We start from the raw sequence: 19,819 nt of genomic DNA, 5'->3' as shown, positions 1-19,819 counted from the left end.
TGCTCAGCTTTCTTCACAGTCCAACTCTCACATCCATACATGACCACAAGAAAAACCATAGCCTTGACTAGACGGACCTTTATTGGCAAAGTAATGTCTCTGCTTTTCAGTATGCTATCTAGGTTGGTCATAACTTTTCTTCCAAGGAGTAAGCGTCTTTTAATTTCATGGCTGCAGTCACCATCTGCAGTGATTTTGGAGCCCCCCAAAAACAAAGTCTGACACTGTTTCCACTGTTTCCCTATCTATTTCCCATGAAGTAATGGGACCAGATGCCATGATCTTCGTTTTCTGAATGTTGAGTTTTAAGCCAAATTTTTCACCTCCTCTTTCACCTTCATCAAGAGGCATTTTAGTTCCTCTTCACTTTCTGCCATCAGGGTGGTGTCATCTGCATATCTGAGGTTATGGATATTTCTCCCTGCAAACTTGATTCCAGCTTGTGCTTCCTCCAGCCCAGCATTTCTCATGATGCACTCTGCATATAAGTTAAATAAGCAAGGTGACAATAGACAGCCTTGACATACTCCTTTTCCTATTTGGAACCCGTCTGTTGTTCCATGTCCAGTTCTAACTGTTGCTTCCTGACCTGCATACAAATTTCTCAAGAGGCAGGTCAGGTAGTCTGGTATTCCCATCTCTTTCAGAGTTTCCCACAGTTTACTGTGATCCACACAGTCAAAGGCTTTGGCATAGTCAATAAAGCAGAAATAGATGTTTTTCTGAAACTCTCTTGCTTTTTTGATGATCCAACGAATGTTGGCAATTTGGTCTCTGGTTCCTCTGCCTTTTCTAAAACCAGCTTGAACAACTGGAAGTTCATGGTTCACGTATTGGTGAAGCCTGGCTTGGAGAATTTTGAGCATTACTTTACTAGCATGTGAGATGAGTGCAATTGTGCGGTAGTTTGAGCATTCTTTGGCATTGCCTTTCTTTGGGATTGTAATGAAAACTGACCTTTTCCAGTCCTGTGGCCACTGCTGAGTTTTCCAAAATTGCTGGCATATTGAGTGCAGCACTTTCACAGCATCATCTTTCAGGAAAAACCAGACAAAGATGCCACAAAAAAAGAAAACTACAGGGCAGTATCACTGATGAACATAGATGCAAAAATCCTTAACAAAATTCTAGCAAACAGAATCCAACAACATATTAAAAAGATCATACATCATGACCAAGTGGGCTTTATCCCAGGGATGCAAGGATTCTTCAATATTCACAAAGCAATCAATGTGATACACCACATTAAGAAATTGAAAGATAAAAACCATATGATTATCTCAATAGATGCAGAGAAAGCCTTTGACAAAATTCAACATGCATTTATGATTAAAAAAAAAAAACCCTCCAGAAAGCAGGAATAGAAGGAACATAACTCAACATAATAAAAGCCATATATGATAAACCCACAGCAAACATTACCCTCAACCGTGAAAAATTGAAAGTATTTCCCCTAAAGTTGGAACAAGACAAGGGTGCCCACTCTCAACACTACTATTCAACATAGTTTTGGAAGTTCTGGCCACAGCAACCAGAGCAAAAAAAGAACTAAAAGGAATCCAGATTGGAAAATAAGAAGTAAAACTCTCACTGTTTGCAAATGACATGATCTTCTACATTGAAAACCCTAAAGACTCCATCAGAAAATTACTAGAGCTAATCAATGAATACAGTACAGTTGCAGGATATAAAATTAACACCCAGAAATCCCTTGCATTCCTATACACTAACAATGAGAAAACAGAAAGAGAAATTAAGGACAGAATTCCATTCACCATTGCATAGAAAATAAAATACTCAAAACCAATACAATATTGTAAAGTTTAAAAATAAATAAAATTTTAAAAAAGAAAAGAAAATACTTAGGAATAAATCTACCTAAAAAAACAAAAGACCTATACATAGAAAACTATAAAACACTGATGATAGAAATCAAAGAGGACACAAATAGATGGAGAAATATACCATGTTCATGGATTAGAAGAATCAATATAGTGAAAATGAGTATACTACCCAAAGCAATCTATAGATTCAATGCAATCCCTATCAAGCTACCAACAGTATTTTTCAGAGAACTAGAACAAATAATTTCACAATTTGTATGGAAATACAAAAGACCTCCAATAGCCAAAGCAATCTTGAGAAACTATGGACACCTTATCTTTGACAAAGGAGGCAAGACTATACAAAGGATTAAAGACAAACTCTTCAACAAGTGGTGCTGGGAAAACTGGTCAACCACTTGTAAAAGAATGAAACTAGAACACTTTCTAACACCATACACAAAAATAAACTCAAAATGGGTTAAAGATCTAAATGTAAGACCAGAAACTATAAAACTCCTAGAGGAGAACATAGGCAAAACACTCTCTGACATACATCACAGCAGGGTCCTCTATGACCCACCTCCCAGAATATTGGAAATAAAAGCAAAAATAAACAAATGGGACCTAATTAAACTTAAAAGCTTCTGCACAACAAAGGAAACTATAAGCAAGGTGAAAAGACAGCCTTCAGAATGGGAGAAAATAATAGCAAATGAAGCAACTGACAAACAACTAATCTCAAAAATATACAAGCAATTCCTACAGTTCAATTCCACAAAAATAAATGACCCAATCAAAAAATGGGCCAAAGAACTAAATAGACATGTCTCCAAAGATGACATACACACAGCTGACAAACACATGAAAAGATGCTCAACATCACTCATTATCAGAGAAATGCAAATCAAAACCACTATCAGGTACCATTTCACACCAGTCAGAATGGCTGTGATCCAAAAGTCTACAAGCAATAAATGCTGGAGAGGGTGTGGAGAAAAGGGAACCCTCTTACACTGTTGGTGGGAATGCAAACTAGTACAGCCACTATGGAGAACAGTGTGGAGATTCCTTAAAAAACTGGAAATAGAACTGCCTTATGACCCAGCAATCCCACTGCTGGGCATGCACACCGGGGAAACCAGAATTGAAAGAGACACGTGTACCCCATTGTTCATCGCAGCACTGTTTATAATAGCCAGGACATGGAAGCAACCTAGATGTCCATCAGCAGATGAATGGATAAGAAAGCTATGGTACATATACACAATGGAGTATTACTCAGCCATTAAAAAGAATACATTTGAATCAGTTCTAATGAGGTGGATGAAACTGGAGCCTATTATACAGAGTGAAGTAAGCCAGAAAGAAAAACACCAGTGCAGTATACAAACGCATATATATGGAATTTAGAAAGATGGTAACAATAACCCTGTATACGAGACAGCAAAAGAGACACTGATGTATAGAACAGTCTTTTGGACTCTGTGGGAGAGGGAGAGGGTGGGAAGATTTGGGAGAATGGCATTGAAACATGTATAATATCATATATGAAACAAGTTGCCAGTCCAGGTTTGATGCACGATACTGGATGCTCGGGGCTGGTGCACTGGGACGACCCAGAGGGATGGTACAGGGACAGGGGAGGGAGGAGGGTTCAGGATGGGGAATACATGTATACCTGTGGCAGATGCATGTTGATATATGGCAAAACCAATACAAGATTGTAAAGTTAAAAAATAAAATAAAATATTAAAAAAAAATGGAACTGGAGGAATCAACCTGCCTGACTTCAGACTATACTACAAAGCTACAGTCATCAAGACAGTATGCTACTGGCCCAAAGACAGAAATATAGATCAATGGAAAAAAACAGAAAGCCCAGAGATAAATCCACGCACCTATGGACACCTTATCTTTGACAAGAAAGGCCAGAATATACAATGGAGAAAAGACAATCTCTTTAACAAGTGGTGCTGGGAAAACTGGTCAACCACTTGTAAAAGAATGAAACTAGAACACTTTCTAACACCGTACACAAAAGTAAACTCAAAATGGATTAAAGATCTAAATATAAGACCAGAAACTATAAAACTCCTAGAGGAGAACATAGGCAAAACACTCTCTGACATACATCACAGCAGGATCCTTTAAGACCCACCTCCTAGAATAATTAAATAAAAGCAAAAATAAATAAATGAGACCTAATTAAACATAAAATCTTTTGCACATCGAAGGAAACTATAAGCAAGGTGAAATGACAGCCTTCAGAATGGGAGAAAATAATAGCAAACGAAACAACTGACAAAGAATTCATCTCAAAAATATACAAGCAATTCCTACAGCTCAGTTTAAAAAAGAATACATTTGAATCAGTTCTAAGGAGGTGGATGAATCCGGAGCCTATTATACAGAGTGAAGTAAGTCAGAAAGAAAGACACCAATACAGTATATTAATGCATATATATGGAATTTAGAAAGATGGTAATGATGACACTGTATGCGAGACAGCAAAAGAGACAGATGTATAGAACAGTCTTTTGGACTCTGTGGGAGAAGGCAAGGGTGGGATGATGTGAGAGAATAGCATTGAAACATGTATATTAGCATATGCGAAATAGCTCACCAGTCCAGGTTTGATGCATGAGACAGGGTCCTCAGGGCTGGTGCACTGGGATGATCCTGAGGGATTGGATGGGGAGGGAGGTGGGAGAGGGGTTTAGGATGGGGGACACATGTACACCTATGGCTGATTCATGTCCATGTATGGCAAAAACCACTACAATATTGTAAAATAATTCACCTCCAATTAAAATAATTAATTAAAAAAATCAAACTAGAAAAAAAAATGTTAATTTTTTACCATTGAAATAAAGATCAAATCTGACCCAGCAGTTGTTAAAAAAAAAAGAAGAAGAAGAAGAAGATGTGGTACATATAAACAACAGAAAAGGAACAAACTGTGCCACTTGTGAGAGACTGCCTAGGGACAGTCATAAGGAGTGAAGGAAGGCAGAAAGAGAAAAACAAATATCATATGCTGCTGCTGCTGCTGCTGCTATGTCCCTTCAGTCGTGTCCGACTCTGTGAGACCCCATAGAGGGCAGCCCACCAGGCTCCCCCATTCCTGGGATTCTCCAGGCAAGAATACTGGAGTGGGTTGCCATTTCCTTCTCCAATGCATGAAAGTGAAAAGTGAAAGTGAAGTCGCTCAGTCGTGTCCGACTCTTAGCGACCCCATGGACTGCAGCCTACCAGGTTCCGCCGTCCATGGGATTTTCCAGGCAAGAGTACTGGAGTGGGGTGCCATTGCCTTCTCCGTAACACTGTATAGCAACTATAATCCAATAAAGTAAAAAAGAAGAAGAAGAAGAATAACACCCTCTCCTGGCACTGCTAAGGAGTTCTCTTGGTGCCCAGGAGGCTGGCTAATATCTCATCCAGGAAACCCCACTTGGCTTTGGCGGTACACCCAATCTAGGTATTGCCAGAGGATTGCTCTTTTACCTTCCAAGGAGCTCTGTAAGGGTCCTTTGCTTTGGCCCATGTCCCTTAGGTCCCTCCAGCCAGAGCCATCCTTAAGACAAGTAGGGCAGAAAGCAACACAAGCAGCAGCACTGGCCGCCCAGTGTACTGAGGCCAGCATCCCCGCTGACCTACTCCATGCCCTCAGCTGTGGGCTCACATTGCAACTTCTGCTCCCTGGGAGTCCTCCTGCCAGTCAGCTCTAGGCAGGAGACAGGACTCCTACCAGTAATTTCAGTATCTACATACTGAGAGTCTTTTTACTGTGTCCCATGTTATCTCTTACACAGTCTTCCATATTTTATTACACTTTATGTCTCTGTTTTATCAAGTTATTGTTCTTTGAGCTAAATTACAAGTTACTAATTTTATCAACAGCTGTAATTTCTGCTTTTGAATGTATTATTTGAATACTTTAGTCCAAGAAAATCCATTGTGAATGTATTAAATCTCTGTATATAAGGGATGTGTGTGTGCTCAGTTGTGTCTGACTCTTTGCGACCTTATGGACTTGTAGCCCACCAGGCTCCTCTGTCCATGGGATTCTCCAGGTAGGATAGTGATAGAGAAATAGATCTCCTCAGACTGACAATCATCCATGCTCTCCCTTCCCTGGTACAGTTTGAGATTTCCACCTTGCACATCAATCCATCCTGGAGGCCTTCCTCTAGTATTTCCTGTAGTGCAGGTGTGATGGTGATGAATCCTTTAAGCTTCTGCATATGTGAAAAAGTGTTTCTTTTTCCTTTATTTTTAAAAAATAGTTTCATCAGGTGGAGAATTAGAGATTCACAGTATTTTTTTCTTTTAATACTTTCAATACTTGGTAAACTGCATTGTTTTCTAAGAGAAGTACACCGATGTTCTCTCTGTTCCTCTGTTTCTCTGGCTGCTTTGAAGATTTCCATTTTATCACCACACTTAAGAAATCTGATTACAATGGGCTAAGTGAATTTTTTTTTTCATTTTTCTTATGCTTAAAGTTAACTAAGTAGTATAGATCTATCAGAGAAGGCAATGGCACCCCACTCCAGTACTCTTGCCTAGAAAATCCCATGGACGGAGGAGCCTGGAAGGCTGCAGTCCATGGGGTCGCTGAGGGTCGGAAACGACTGAGCGACTTCACTTTCACTTTTCATTTTCATGCATTGGAGAAGGAAATGGCAACCCACTCCAGTGTTCTTGCCTCGAGAATCCCAGGGACGGGGGAGCCCGGTGGGCTGCCGTCTGTGGGGTTGCACAGAGTTGGACACAACTGAAGTGACTTAGCATAGACCTATAGGTTTATATTTTTCATCAAATACGGGAAGATTTTGGCTACTCCCTAAGAGATTCCAATTAATCATGTATTACCCCTCCCCCAGGTTGTCTCACAGCTCACTGATCCTCTTATCATTACTCAATTTTTTCTGGTTTTTATTTTGGATAGTTTCTGTCATTGTCTATTTCAAACTTACTAATATTTTCTTCTATGGTGCCTAACCCATTGTTCATTCCATCTAGTGGAATATATTTTTTAACCTATTCAAGTCTTTTAAAAAATATATCTATGTTTCAAGTTTACATGTCCAAGTGGTCCTCTCATTTCTTAAACATCTGGAATACAATTTTAATAACTTTTAATATTTTGTCTACCAACTGTATCATGTTTGTGTTTTCTGGGTTTGTTTATGTTGAGTTCTTCAATTATTTATATTGATTCTATTCTTCAATTCTCCAATTGTTTGTATTGATGTCTTTGTTCCTATGAGTCATTTATATTAATTATTTCTGATCACAGTTCATATTTTTCTGCTGCTTTGCATGCTGCTAGCTAGTTTTTTGATGCCATATATTCTAAAATTTAAAATTTAGGTACTAGGTACCTCTGTAATACTATAGATATTCCTGAGCTTTTTTCTTCTACTTTGAAATAGGCTGATCCATTTGAAGCTTCTTTTAAGCCTTGTTTAGCTGGTACATAAGCATTCACATGAAAAGGCAAATTTTATACCACTGCTAAGATCCAAGCTGAAACTCCAGTACTTTGGCCACCTCATGCGAAGTGTTGATTCATTGGAAAAGACCCTGATGCTGGGAGGGATTGGGGGGCAGGAGGAGAAGGGGACGACAGAGGATGAGATGGCTGGATGGCATCACTGACTTGATGGACGTGAGTCTGAGTGAACTCCGGGAGTTGGTGATGGACAGGGAGGCCTGGCATGCTGCGATTCATGGGGTCGCAAAGAGTTGGACATGACTGAGCAACTGATCTGATCTGAAGATCCCTTCCTTAATCAAATACTTGACTCACCATAAATAACCTAGGTATTCCTCTAAGACTGTTAGAAATACAAACTATTTTCAGACCTGTACAAATTCTCAGTATTGTTTCCTCTGCTCCTTTCAGATTATTCCCTCACTTTGGGCAGTTTTCTCATATATACACAGTGAACAATATGCAGTGAAGACTTGGGGACTTCTTGCAGAATCCTGGAATTGTTTTTCTGTGGAACTCTCTCCACTTCAGTATTCTGCTCTGCAAATGTGACCACACTGGCCACCGTGGACTGAAGTTCAATTTCTGAATATCATTCTTTCCTATATTTTGTCCAGTTTTAGTTGTTCCAGGTGGAAATATAAATCCATTTCCTGCCCAGAACCACTAATATTTTTATTTTGTTTTGTCTGAATGCCTTAGCATATTCCATTGATTACAAATTCGGAAGGGCATTGTTTTATTATACATTCTCCATTGGAGTAAGCAAAGAACATTGTGGAATCTGAATTAAAAGAGTATGTATGGGGCTAGGTGGAGAGGGGATGGAGAAGAGACAGATAGACTAGATAGACAGATAGGTGAGATACTTTCTCAATGGAGAATATTTCTTTAATGATTAAAATTTCTTTGCCATATAGATTAGGTCTGATAGTGTTAGAAAATCAATAAGCCATCCCTCTGGGTCGTCTCAGTGCACCAGCAGGAGGGAGGAGGGTTCAGGATGGGGAACACGTGTATACCTGTGGCGGATTCATGTTGATATATGGCAAAACCAATACAAGATTGTAAAGTTAAAAAATAAAATAAAATATAGATGCATAAAACTAAAAAATAATAATAATAAAATTTAAAAAATAGAAAATCAATAAGCCAGAAAGCTTGGTAAACATACAGCATATTAAGAGAGAAATCAGGGAAAGGAGATCAACAATGCAGAGGGCAGGTGGAGTGGTACACATGTTATAATTTAAACAGGATGACCAAAGACATCAATGAAATAACATTTGAGTGATGTCCTGAAAAAGGTGTATGTGGTGCATTTTGCCATGCAGTAATATTTTAATTTTTTATGCATTCAAAATTATCAATCTGGTTTCATTTCATCTTTAGAAAGTTCTTCTCTACTCTGTTAAAAAAAAAAAAAAAAAAGCCTTCCATAACATTTTCTAAGAATTTGATGACATTTTCTATCCCAGTCTTCGAAAGTGTAAACCTTTAACTTATCTGAAATTAATTTTGGAGAAAGCTATGGAGACACAGATGCAACAGTTTTATTTCCCCAAATATTCAATTATTTATTCAGCACCAAAATTTCATGTATGAAACAATGCAAATTTCCTGCTTTGCAAGTTATCTTTTTCATCAAATCCATGATGACTAGGATCTATTTCTGGTTTTCCTTTAATAGCTCATTTATCTCCCCATGATATGAGTGTGCATGTTTAGGCATCTCCTCAGCTTACTACTAATTACTTAACATTTTTTTCACACATATGTTTACTGATTTTTCCAAATATAACACAGTAAATGGAATATAAATAAACCATATGATTGTAGTCTTTAATGTTCATTTTAATTTTTATTTATTATTTGACTGTGCTGAGTATTACTTGGGGCACAGAGGATCTTTGATTTTCGCTGGCACATGCAGGATTCAGTTCCCTGATCAGGGATCCAACCTGGGCCCCTGCATTGGGAGCTCAGAGTCCCAGCCACTGGACCACCAGGGAAGCGTAATCTTTAAGTTCCAAATCTGTAATTTATCAGAATACATTTGAGATTCCTCCAGGTTGTTGCATGTGGCAACAGGTTCTTTTTTAAATACACACACACACACACACACACACACATACTCATGTGTGTGCTGTGCCCAGTCGCTCAGTCATGTCCAACTCTGTGTGACCCTGTGGACTACTGCCCACCAGGCTCCTCTGTCCATGGGATTCTCCAGGCAAGAATACTGGAGTGGGTTGCCATGCCCTCCTCCAGGGGATCTTCCCAACCCAGGGATGAACTTAGGTCTCCCACACTGCAGGCAGAATCTTTTCTGTCTGAATTGCCAGGTCATAGCAGGTTTATTTGTAACACCTCAAACTTGAAAAGCAACTGCAGTAGCCTTAACTCTGTGGGTAGATAAATAAATTAACATATATCAATTCAGTGAAGCATTACTTATCAATAAAGAAAATAAACTATTGATACATGCAACAATATGGCATTTGCAAGGGGTTTTTTTCCTGCTTCTTCCTTTTAATTGCTGAATAGATTCAATTGTAGGAATGTGGCATGCTTTGTTTATCTATTCACTAGTTGAAGGACACTTAGGCAGTTTTCCAGATTTGATAAACTGAATAAAGTTGCAATAAATAGCAGTGGGCAAGTTTTTATGTGAACATAAATTTTCATTCCTTTCAAGTGTAAACTTAGGAAGGAGATTTTTGGATCATATGATAATGGTTAAGATCCCTTTTATAAGAATAAAATACCTTTCAAAAAATGCTCTTGTTATTTTCATTGTTCAGTTCAATTCAGTTCAGTCACTCAGTCGTGACCAACTCTTTGCGACCCCATGAACTGCAGCACGCCAGACCTCCCTGTCCATCACCAACTCCCTGAGTCCACCCAAACCCATGTCCATTGAGTCGGTGATGCCATCCAACCATCTCATCCTCTGTCGTCCCCTTCTCCTGCCCTCAACCTTTCCCAGCATCAGGGTCTTTCCCAATGAGTCAGCTCTCCGCATCAGGTGGCCAAAGTATTGGAGTTTCAGCTTCAGCATCAGTCCTTCCAATGAACACCCAGGACTGATCTCCTTTAGGATGGACTGGTTGGATCTCCTTTCAGTCTAAGGGACTCTCAAGAGTCTTCTCCAACACCACAGTTCAAAAGAATCAATTCTTCTGTGCTCAGCTTTCTTTATAGTCCAACTCTCACATCCATACATGACCACTGGAAAAACCATAGCCTTGACTAGACAGACCTTTGTTGGCAAAGTAATGTCTCTGCTTTTTAACATGCTGTCTAGGTTGGTCATAGCTTTCCTTCCAAGGAGTAAGTGTCTTTTAATTTCATGGCTGCAATCAGCACCTGCAGTGATTTTGGAGCAGAAATAAAGTCAGAAAAATAAAGTCAGCCACTGTTTCCACTGTTTCCCCACCTACTTGCCATGAAGTGATGGGACTGGATGCCATGATCTAGTTCTCTGAATGTTGAGCTTTAACCAACTTTTTCACTCTCCTCTTTCACTTTCATCGAGAGGTGCTTTAGTTCTTCTTCACTTTCTGCCATAAGGGTGGTGTCATCTGCATATCTGAGGTTATTGATATTTCTCCCGGCAATCTTGATTCCAGCTTGTGCTTCCTCCAGCCCAGCGTTTCTCATGATGTACTCTGCATATGAGTTAAATAAGCAATATACAGTTAAATAAGACAATATACAGCCTTGACATACTCCTTTTCCTATTTGGAATCAGTATGTTGTTCCATGTCCAGTTCTAACAGTTGCTTCCTGACCTGCATACAGGTTTCTCAAGAGGCAGATCAGGTGGTCTGGTATTGCCATCTCTTTCAGAATTTTCCACCGTTTATTGTGATCCACACAGTCAAAGGCTTTGGCATAGTCAGAGTGCCTGATGAACTATGGACAGAGGTTCATGACATTGTACAGGAGACAGGAATCAAGACCATCCACAAGAAAAAGAAATGCAAAAAAGCAAAATGATTGTCTGAGGAGGCCTTACAAATAGCTTTGAAAAGAAGGGAAGCAAAAAGGAAAGTATACCCATTTGAATGCAGAGTTCCAAAGAATAGCAAGGAGAGATATGAAAGACTTCCTCAGCAATCAATGCAAAGAAATAGAGGAAAACAATAGAATGGGAAAGACTAGAGATCTCTTCAAGAAAACTTTCATTGAGATTGCATTAAACTAACTGCTAATTTTAAGGGGAAATGATATTTTTATTCCATTGAAAATTTTGCTTGAAGAGCCTATTGATTTATTTAAATTTTGTGGGTATTTGTCCCTCAAGAAATCTTTAGAGCTTTTTTAAAAAAAGTATTCATTAATTTAACAAATGTTTTGTAGGGGTCAATTCTGTGCTTTGTAATGTTTTAGTAATGGGCTTGAAGATTTAAATTTGAAACTTATAAAGTGAAGATGAAGCTACATGTTATCACTGAGAAAGTGAGTATATATAAGAAAGAGAAGAGATGCAAAGAGAATGATCCTTGCTATAGGATACAAGCTTGAGGACCTGAGGATTTTCCAGTAAAGCAGGAGAAAAATAAAAACTGGGCTGTCATTGGCAACATCATTTTTTTAAAAATCCATTTCTTCATCAAAAGTCAAAAACCTGTTTTTCTCTTACAATGATCATGTGTTAATTCCTCTACTAAAACTAGACTACTGATGGAGACTAATACTTCTGTTGTAGTACCTGGAGAGAACAATTCTCCATATAGTTCCTATTTATCTCAATTTTTTTTTTTTTTGGTTGAGCTCAAGAATTTAGTTTTCAGGGTAAACATTAAGATAATCTTCATTAGAACAAAGGTTAATTGAGACAGATCTGGGAATATTTGACATTTCTACAGGTCAGTTTATCTCATACAAGAATACGATTTACCATTAATCTGTTCAATTTTTACTGTGCACTTTTCAACAAAATTTTAGACCTCTTTAGTATGACCTGAACAGTTAATACTAACTCTAGCAGAGCATACATAACTTGGCACACATACAATCAAGGTGTAGAAAGAGTGAATCAGTGAATTTAAAGGCCTAAATTCAGGTAGCAGGTTAAAGAAAAGCCAGGACTCAATGCTCTTACCACTTAGCCCCAAGTCCCAAGTTTAGCTCCCAGTATGTGACCTTTAGTCAGAATTTGGCAATAAGGAGTTCAAGATCTGAGCCACAGTCAGCTTCTGATCTTGTTTTTGCTGACTGTATAGAGCTTCTCCATCTTTGGCTGCAAAGAATATAACCAATCTGATTTCAGTGTTGCCCATCTGGTGATGTCCATGTGTAGTCTTCTCTTGTGTCATTGGAAGAGGGTGTTTGCTATGACCAGTGCATTCTCTTGGCCAAACTCTATTAGCCTTAGCCCTGCTTCATTCTGTACTCCAAGGCCAAATTTTCCTGTTACTCCGGGTGTTTCTTGACTTCCTACTTTTGCATTCCAGTGCCCTATAATGAAAAGGACATCTTTTGGGGGTGTTAGTTCTAGAAAGTCTTGCAGGTCTTCATAGAACTGTTCAACTTCAGTTTCTTCAGTGTTATTGGTAGGGTCATAGACTTGGATTACCGTGATGTTGAATGGTTTGCCTTGGAAACGAACAGAGATCATTCTGTCGTTTTTGAGATTGCATCCAAGTACTGCATTTCAGACTCTTTTGTTGACCATGATGGCTACTCCATTTCTTCTGAGGGATTCTTGCCCACAGTAGTAGATATAATGGTCATATGAATTAAATTCACCCATTCCAGTCCATCTTAGTTTGCTGATTCCTAGAATGTTGATGCTCACTCTTGCCATCTCCTGTTTGACCACTTCCAATTTGCCTTGATTCATGGACCTAACATTCCAGGTTCCCATGCAATATTGCTCTTTACAGCATCGAACCTTGCTTCTATCACCAGTACCATCCACAACTGGGTGTTGTTTTTGCTTTGGCTCCATCCCTTCATTCTTTCTGGAGTTATTTCTCCACTGATCTCCAGTAGCATACTGGGCACCTACCGACCTGGGGAGTTCATCGTTCAGTGTCCTATCTTTTTTCCCTTTCATACTGTTCATGGAATTCTCAAGGCAAGAAAACTGAAGTGGTTTGCCATTCCCTTCCCCAGTGGACCACATTCTGTCAGACCTCTCCACCATGACCCGGCCTTCTTATTGCCAAATTCAGACTTAAATTGAAGAAAGTGGGGAAAACCAATAGACCATTCAGGTATGACCTAAATCAAATCCCTTATGACTATACAGTAGAAGTGACAAATAGATTTAAGTGACTAGATCTGATAGACAGAGTGTCTGATGAACTAACTATGGATGGAGGTTCATGACATTGTACAGGAGACAGGAATCAAGATCATCCATAAGAAAAAGAAATGCAAAAAGGCAAATTGGCTGTCTGAGGAGGTCTTACAAATAGCTGTGTAAAGAAGGGAAGTGAAAAGCAAAGGAGAAAAGGAAAGATATACCCATTTGAATGCAGAGTTCCAAAGAATAGCAAGGAGAGATATGAAAGACTTCCTCAGCAATCAGTGCAAAGAAATAGAAGAAAACAATAGAACGGGAAAGACTAGAGATATCTTCAAAAAAATTAGAGATACCAAGGGACCATTTCATGCAAAGATGGGCTCAATAAATGACAGAAATGGTAAGGACCTAACAGAAGCAGAAGATATTAAGAAGAGGTGGCAAGAATACACAGAAGAACTGTACAAAAAAGAGCTTCGTGACCAAGATAATTATGATGGTGTGATCACTCACCTAGAGCCAGACATCTTGGAATGTGAAGTCAAGTGGGCCTCAGAAAGCATCACTATGAACAAAGCTAGTGGAGGTGATGGAATTCCATTTGAGCTATTTCAAATCCTGAAAGATGATGTTGTAAAAGTGCTGCACTCAATATGCCAGCAAATTTGGAAAACTCAGCAGTGGCCGCAGGACTGGAAAAGGTCAGTTTTCATTCCAATCCCAAAGAAAGGCAATGCCAAAGAATGCTCAAACTATCGCACAGTTGCACTCATCTCACATGCTAGTAAAGTAATGCTCAAAATTCTCCAAGCCAGGCTTCAGCATTACATGAACCGTGAACTTCCAGATGTTCAAGCTGGATTTAGAAAAGGCAGAGGAAGCAGAGATCAAATTGCCAACATCCACTGGATCATCGAAAAAACAAGAGAGTTCCAGAAAAACATCTATTTCTGCTTTATTGACTATGACAAAGCGTTTGACTGTGTGGATCACAACAAACTGTGGAAAATTCTGAAAGAGATGGGAATACCAGACCACCTGACCTGCCTCTTGAGAAACCTGTATACAGGTCAGCAAGCAACAGTTAGAACTGGACATGGAACAACAGACTGGCTCCAAATAGGAAAAGGAGTACATCAAGGCTGTATATTGTCACCCTGCTTATTTAACTTATCTGCAGAGTACATCATGAAAAACTCTGGGCTGGTAGAAGCACAAGCTGGAATCAAGATTGTCGGGAGAAATACCAGTAACCTCAGATATGCAGATGACATCACGCTTATGGCAGAAAGTGAAGAAGAACTAAAGCACCTCTTGATGAAATTGAAAGAGGAGAGTGAAAAAGTTAGCTTAAAGCTCAACATTTAGAAAACTAAGATCATGGCATCTGGTCCCAACACTTCATAGCAAGTACGTGGGGGAAACAGTGGAAACAGTGGCTGACTTTATTTTGGGGGGGCTCCAAAATCACTGCAGATGGTGATTGCAGCCATGAAACTAAAAGACACTTACTCCTCGGAAGGAAAGTTATGACCAATCTAGATAGCATATTCAAAAGCAGACTTTGCCAACAAAGGTCCATCTAGTCAAGGCTATGGTTTTTCCAGTGGTCATGGATGGATGTGAGAGTTGGACTATAAAGAAAGCTGAGTGCAGAAGAATTGATGCTCTTGAACTGTGGTGTTGGAGAAGACTCTTGAGAATCCCTTGGACTGCAAGGAGATCCAACCAGTCCATCTTAAAGGAGATCAGTCCTGGGTGTTCATTGGAAAGACTGATGTTGAAGCTGAAACTCCAATACTCTGGCCACCTGATGTGAAGAACTGACTTATTTGAAAAGACCCTGACGCTGGGAAAGATTGAGGGCAGGAGGAGAAGGGGACGACAGAGGATGAGATGGTTGGATGGCATCACCAACTCAATGAATATGGGTTTGGGTGGACTCCGGGAGTTGGTGATGGACTGGGAGACCTGATGTGCTGCGGTTCATGGGGTCACAAAGAGTCGGTCATGACCGAGCGACTGAACTGAACTGAACTGAACTGAACTGATGTGACTTTATGCCTGCCTGGCCAGAAGGTTGAGACATTTTACCAGTTTTGCCACTCTTTTTGTGGGCCATTCTGACAGTAGTCTGACAATACCCTAGACCCTGGGAAACAGGGATAAAACCTAGTCCTATCCTTCCAAGTCTTCTATGGTAATGTGAAATACACATTTCATAATTTCAGAAGTAGGCTGGAGGGTCAGGACACGTGCCCGTGTGGCAATTCTGCAATTTACACTTCACAGCATGAGGTGTTTCCATAGAAACAACATTCCCACTGGGGTAGCTTTTTCTATCCACTCCCTTCCTTCTGGTCTAAGACTTAATGGGGGTACTGGTCCCTGTGGAAGAACCCAAAGACAGCAGAGGTACTTAGTGTCCCTAAGAAAAGGTCTGGCTCCTCAAGCCACCCACCTAAGAAGCAGAAAATGGTGAATGCCGCTGGGACAAAGAGGGGACCTCTGATAAGCCTGCTCAGGTCATCTCCTGAGTCTCCTGTCAATAACCAGAGGGACATTTAAAGGACTGGAGGCTCTGCCACTGTGCTAAAGGACAGACTGGGAGATAAGCTATCTGTGGCCACAAAAAACAATTTCATCCTTTCAAGATAATGAAGTCGGGGTTACATATCTGCTATTTTGCTTAATCTTCACACATAATCCCTGTTTAGCAGATAACAAAATGACTTGAGAAATTTACAACAAACTTGCCCATGCTCCTACAGCTTGCCAGTGACAGGGCCTAGGTTTACTCTTTTGCTATTTGACCACAGTCCCCATGCTCTCAATGACAACATGGGCCACTTCTCCCCACCATCATCCAAGACCTCCTGCCTCACATCCTCCCCTCAGCACACAGACACTGGTCACACTGAGCAAAGCTGCAGTTATTTTATTAGAGTCAATCTGATAAAGACCACATCAGCGGGGACAGGTGTCTAGATTCCAACTTCAGTTGAGAAGAAAAAAGGGCAGGAAGATCAAGTGCAGATGAGGCATCACTGGCAAAGACTATGTCAACAAAGAGAGCACACTGAGTATGGCTCAGAAAATGGAATTCACCACCCAGGACACTGCATGTTTGATGCAACCTGTACTCAAGTTGATGGAAGCCTGGAAGGGAGTAGGAGGAGAGGGACAGGATCTGAGCCCACAGCCAGGCTATCCTGTCTCCCCAGGATCATGTCACCCCTCACCCTCAGGGATTCAGCCCCATCCCCAGTAAGAACCTCTGCCCACAGACCCACCATTGGAGGGGGGCTGCCATCAGGCACCAGGGGGAAGATGGCTCCCTAAGAGCCCAGGCACAGGTGTCAGGATGGAGACAGAGTCACCAGCCACACCAGGGAGAGGAGGAGATGACAAGGGTTAGCAGGGCACAGCCAGGGTTGGTCCTAATGGAGGAGCAAAGTGCTGGTATCTAGGTTTGGGTCACATATTCTGCACCTGATCCTCTTCTGTCAGATGTGCTGGGTGGATGAAATATACATGCAGGTATTGTAAACAACCCCATGTGCCCTGTGACCTCCTATTAGTGCATGAAACTTTGGTTCTTGAAAACCTCTCATTTTGAACAATTAACAATTTGAGAAAAATAAGCTGAGAGACTATTCACAATCTCCAATACTGTATGACAAGAACAAGAAAGAAGAGCTAGGCCATTAAGAGATACATTGCTAGCCCAAGTGAGCAGCCACAGGCACCTAGAAGCCTCCTCAGGAGTCTCAGGCACCAAAACACCACAGTGGAAAATCCGGCTTGTAGACACAGAGACCATGTCAGTGGAAATAGGGGTCTGAGCCAGAGCAATGGCCAATAGAGTGGGCACAAGATGAAGTGAATTGGCGATAAGTCATAAACCTTACAAACCCAGAGAATCTCATCCTGGAAAGAGACTCTTAAGGCAGGGGCTCCTTTTCAATATTCCTTATATAGAGCTGGCATGACTCCTACACATGTGTATATTAAATGGTTGGTTTCCTGCCAAAGATTAAAATTCTAGTCCTCCAATGCTAGCATCTCTCACACTAGAAAAAAAAAAATCACACAAGTCAACACACTTAGCATATTACATTGATATCAGTCCCCTACTCCGTGTGAGTTAATTGGCATGATATGAACAGGTTTGGTAACGGGATGCTGGATGTGCAGGTGGATTGTGCTTGCATATTATAGGTGATGCACACTGGAGCAAAGGTTTTATTGTGCTTCTTTGTTCATAGGTCTTCTCTGTCACATATCCCATGACAGCATGATCTATTACCGTGTGGCACATTACACTATGCCGCATGTGAATTCTCAGGGTGGGGGTTAAGGACGGGTAAATTACCATGAGTAGCAGATCCAAAACCTTGTCATCAATTCCTGCCTCATTGTAGCAATCCTGGATTTTTCCTAGAGCTGCTTTTTCCTCATCGGTAGCAGCAACAAAATCAAGTGTTGTATTCAACAACGTTTTGCTTCCAAGGATCAGTGTGCTAAACACTCCATAAAAAACAGGGCAGGCTTCCGCTGAAGGCACAACAGAAAACACTTCATCAACAGGATCACCATGTCAGAAGGTTCCTGTTTTCCCACCACTTGATAGGAACTCATACATCCAAAACTTCCAAACTCACTTCCCCCAGAGACCTGCCCTCTCCCTGGACTGCTTACATCCCAGACAGAAAACCTTCTCTATGAGGCACTCCCAGCATAGGGAGCAGCAAGAGGGGCTGGGCCTGGAGACCCCTCTACCCTTGACCACTGCCCTCAAGATCATCAGCCTGCTTCTCTTTTTCCATTAAGCAACATTAACCGGAAGGAACTATCCCCAAGGGTGTGCACAGCTAATGACCCTGCTCCACACCATCCCCTCTACAAAGAATGAAAGCCTAAGGCAGTCTATGCAGGACTCCTGGGCACTGATCAAACAGCTGCCCTCTGAATCTGACCCTAGAAGCAGCTCGGACAGGACTGGGGAAGATGCAGTGAGACGGCATGGGGCAAGGATTAGAAGAGCCCCTCGGTCCCTCCTTCCTACCCTCACTCGTCTGGAAGATCAGCTCTCTGGTCACCATCAAGGCCAGCACAAGCAGTGCTCCCTTCATCATGGCGGTGGCTGGAGTGCGCTGCTCAGGACAGGGTATCTATTGTTTTATACACCACTAGCTCCCCAAGCCCAGCCCACATCCCTCCCAGGAGGACCACAGGCCTGTGGCCAGGCACCTGACACAGGTGGCTCCCTGGGGCCTCGGGGTGTTTACAGTGGGAAGCATTTCCTGCTATGAGAGCAGAGCTCCTGGAGAAAATGTGGAAGTACCTTTGCCAAAGATCAAGTGGAGTTGACATTTCCAAGTGATTCCATTTGGAACCAAGTGCTCTGTTGTCCCAGCCCCAACCATCACTTGTTTTCCTAGCAACCTTCCCCCAACCTATCCTGGCTCTGAGGTCAGCACTCTCCCAAACTGAGCAGATAGAATCACAGGAGGGCCAAGGACAGATCTACACTACTCTCAGGAAGAAAAAAGGTCATTGAGAATCCTTCCTTTTCCCCCCAAGTTTAAGTTCTGGAGATAAGAGTGTGGAGCTGGGCCTTACTGAAGCCCCCAAATATCTAAACGGCTGAGGACTGGTGGACAGCAGCCTTGGGCTCCAAATCATTCCAACCTGGGAACTCGCAGGACTTGAGGCCATGTGGGTTTTATCAGGCACTGGTAGTTCTGTAGTTTCGGATCACACCACCAGCTTTCCTCAGGCCCTTAAGGGAACAAGCTCCTGAGCAGCCTTGCCCCTTCTCCTGGCTTTCCTTCCTCCTCCACAGTGAGCCTGGTCTCGGGATGTGCTTGCACTGCGCAGTCTATCCAGGAACATCAGGGAGAAGCTGTGGGGTTTGGGGCTCTGCTCCTGGGGCACAGACTCTGAGGTCTACAGCCCTAAAGGACACTGGGGACGGGAGTTCTAAGGCCTAGAGAGCTGAGTCCACCAGAGGTGGCACTCTGTGTGTGAAACCTCTCTCAAAAGTCAAACTCAACCTTTCAGGCTAGGAAAGCAGTTTGTTGGCTCAAATGAGATGAGATGGTCCTTAAAAACTCTTGAAGGAAGTCTGAGAAAGCTCCCAACAGCCAAACTGGAAACAGTTTGAGAAACAAAATAAATAACAGAGTATTAGATGATAACCCAAAGCATAAATTAATACCTCTGAGTCCA

The 19,819-nt window shown here is 41.3% G+C and overlaps 1 protein-coding gene across 3 annotated transcripts in view; it reads right to left on the bottom strand.

Moving 5' to 3' along the window:
• The window catches only part of LOC102397134 (major allergen I polypeptide chain 2-like), a 40,556-nt gene extending 21,824 nt beyond the window's left edge, over positions 1–18,732 (bottom strand). The window contains exons 1-3 of one of the 3 annotated variants that reach the window (XM_044932202.2): positions 18,654–18,732; positions 17,961–18,142; positions 15,725–16,744 (exon numbers count right to left, since the gene is read on the bottom strand). In XM_044932202.2, the coding sequence (XP_044788137.2) occupies positions 16,676–16,744; positions 17,961–18,142; positions 18,654–18,723 (321 nt within the window). In that variant the 5' untranslated portion in view covers positions 18,724–18,732 and the 3' untranslated portion in view covers positions 15,725–16,675. Of the gene's footprint in view, positions 1–15,724; positions 16,745–16,764; positions 18,143–18,653 lie in introns of those variants that run through there. The other 2 variants (XM_006046543.4, XM_044932201.2) reach the window with 2 other exon arrangements.
• Between the last annotated feature and the right edge of the window lie 1,087 nt (positions 18,733–19,819).

This window comes from Bubalus bubalis, chromosome 18, assembly GCF_019923935.1.
Source record: "Bubalus bubalis isolate 160015118507 breed Murrah chromosome 18, NDDB_SH_1, whole genome shotgun sequence".
In the NCBI taxonomy this organism is placed as follows: Eukaryota; Metazoa; Chordata; class Mammalia; order Artiodactyla; family Bovidae; genus Bubalus; species Bubalus bubalis.
The sequence above is the reverse complement of the archived record's forward strand: the minus strand, read 5'-3'. Positions and strand labels throughout refer to the sequence as shown.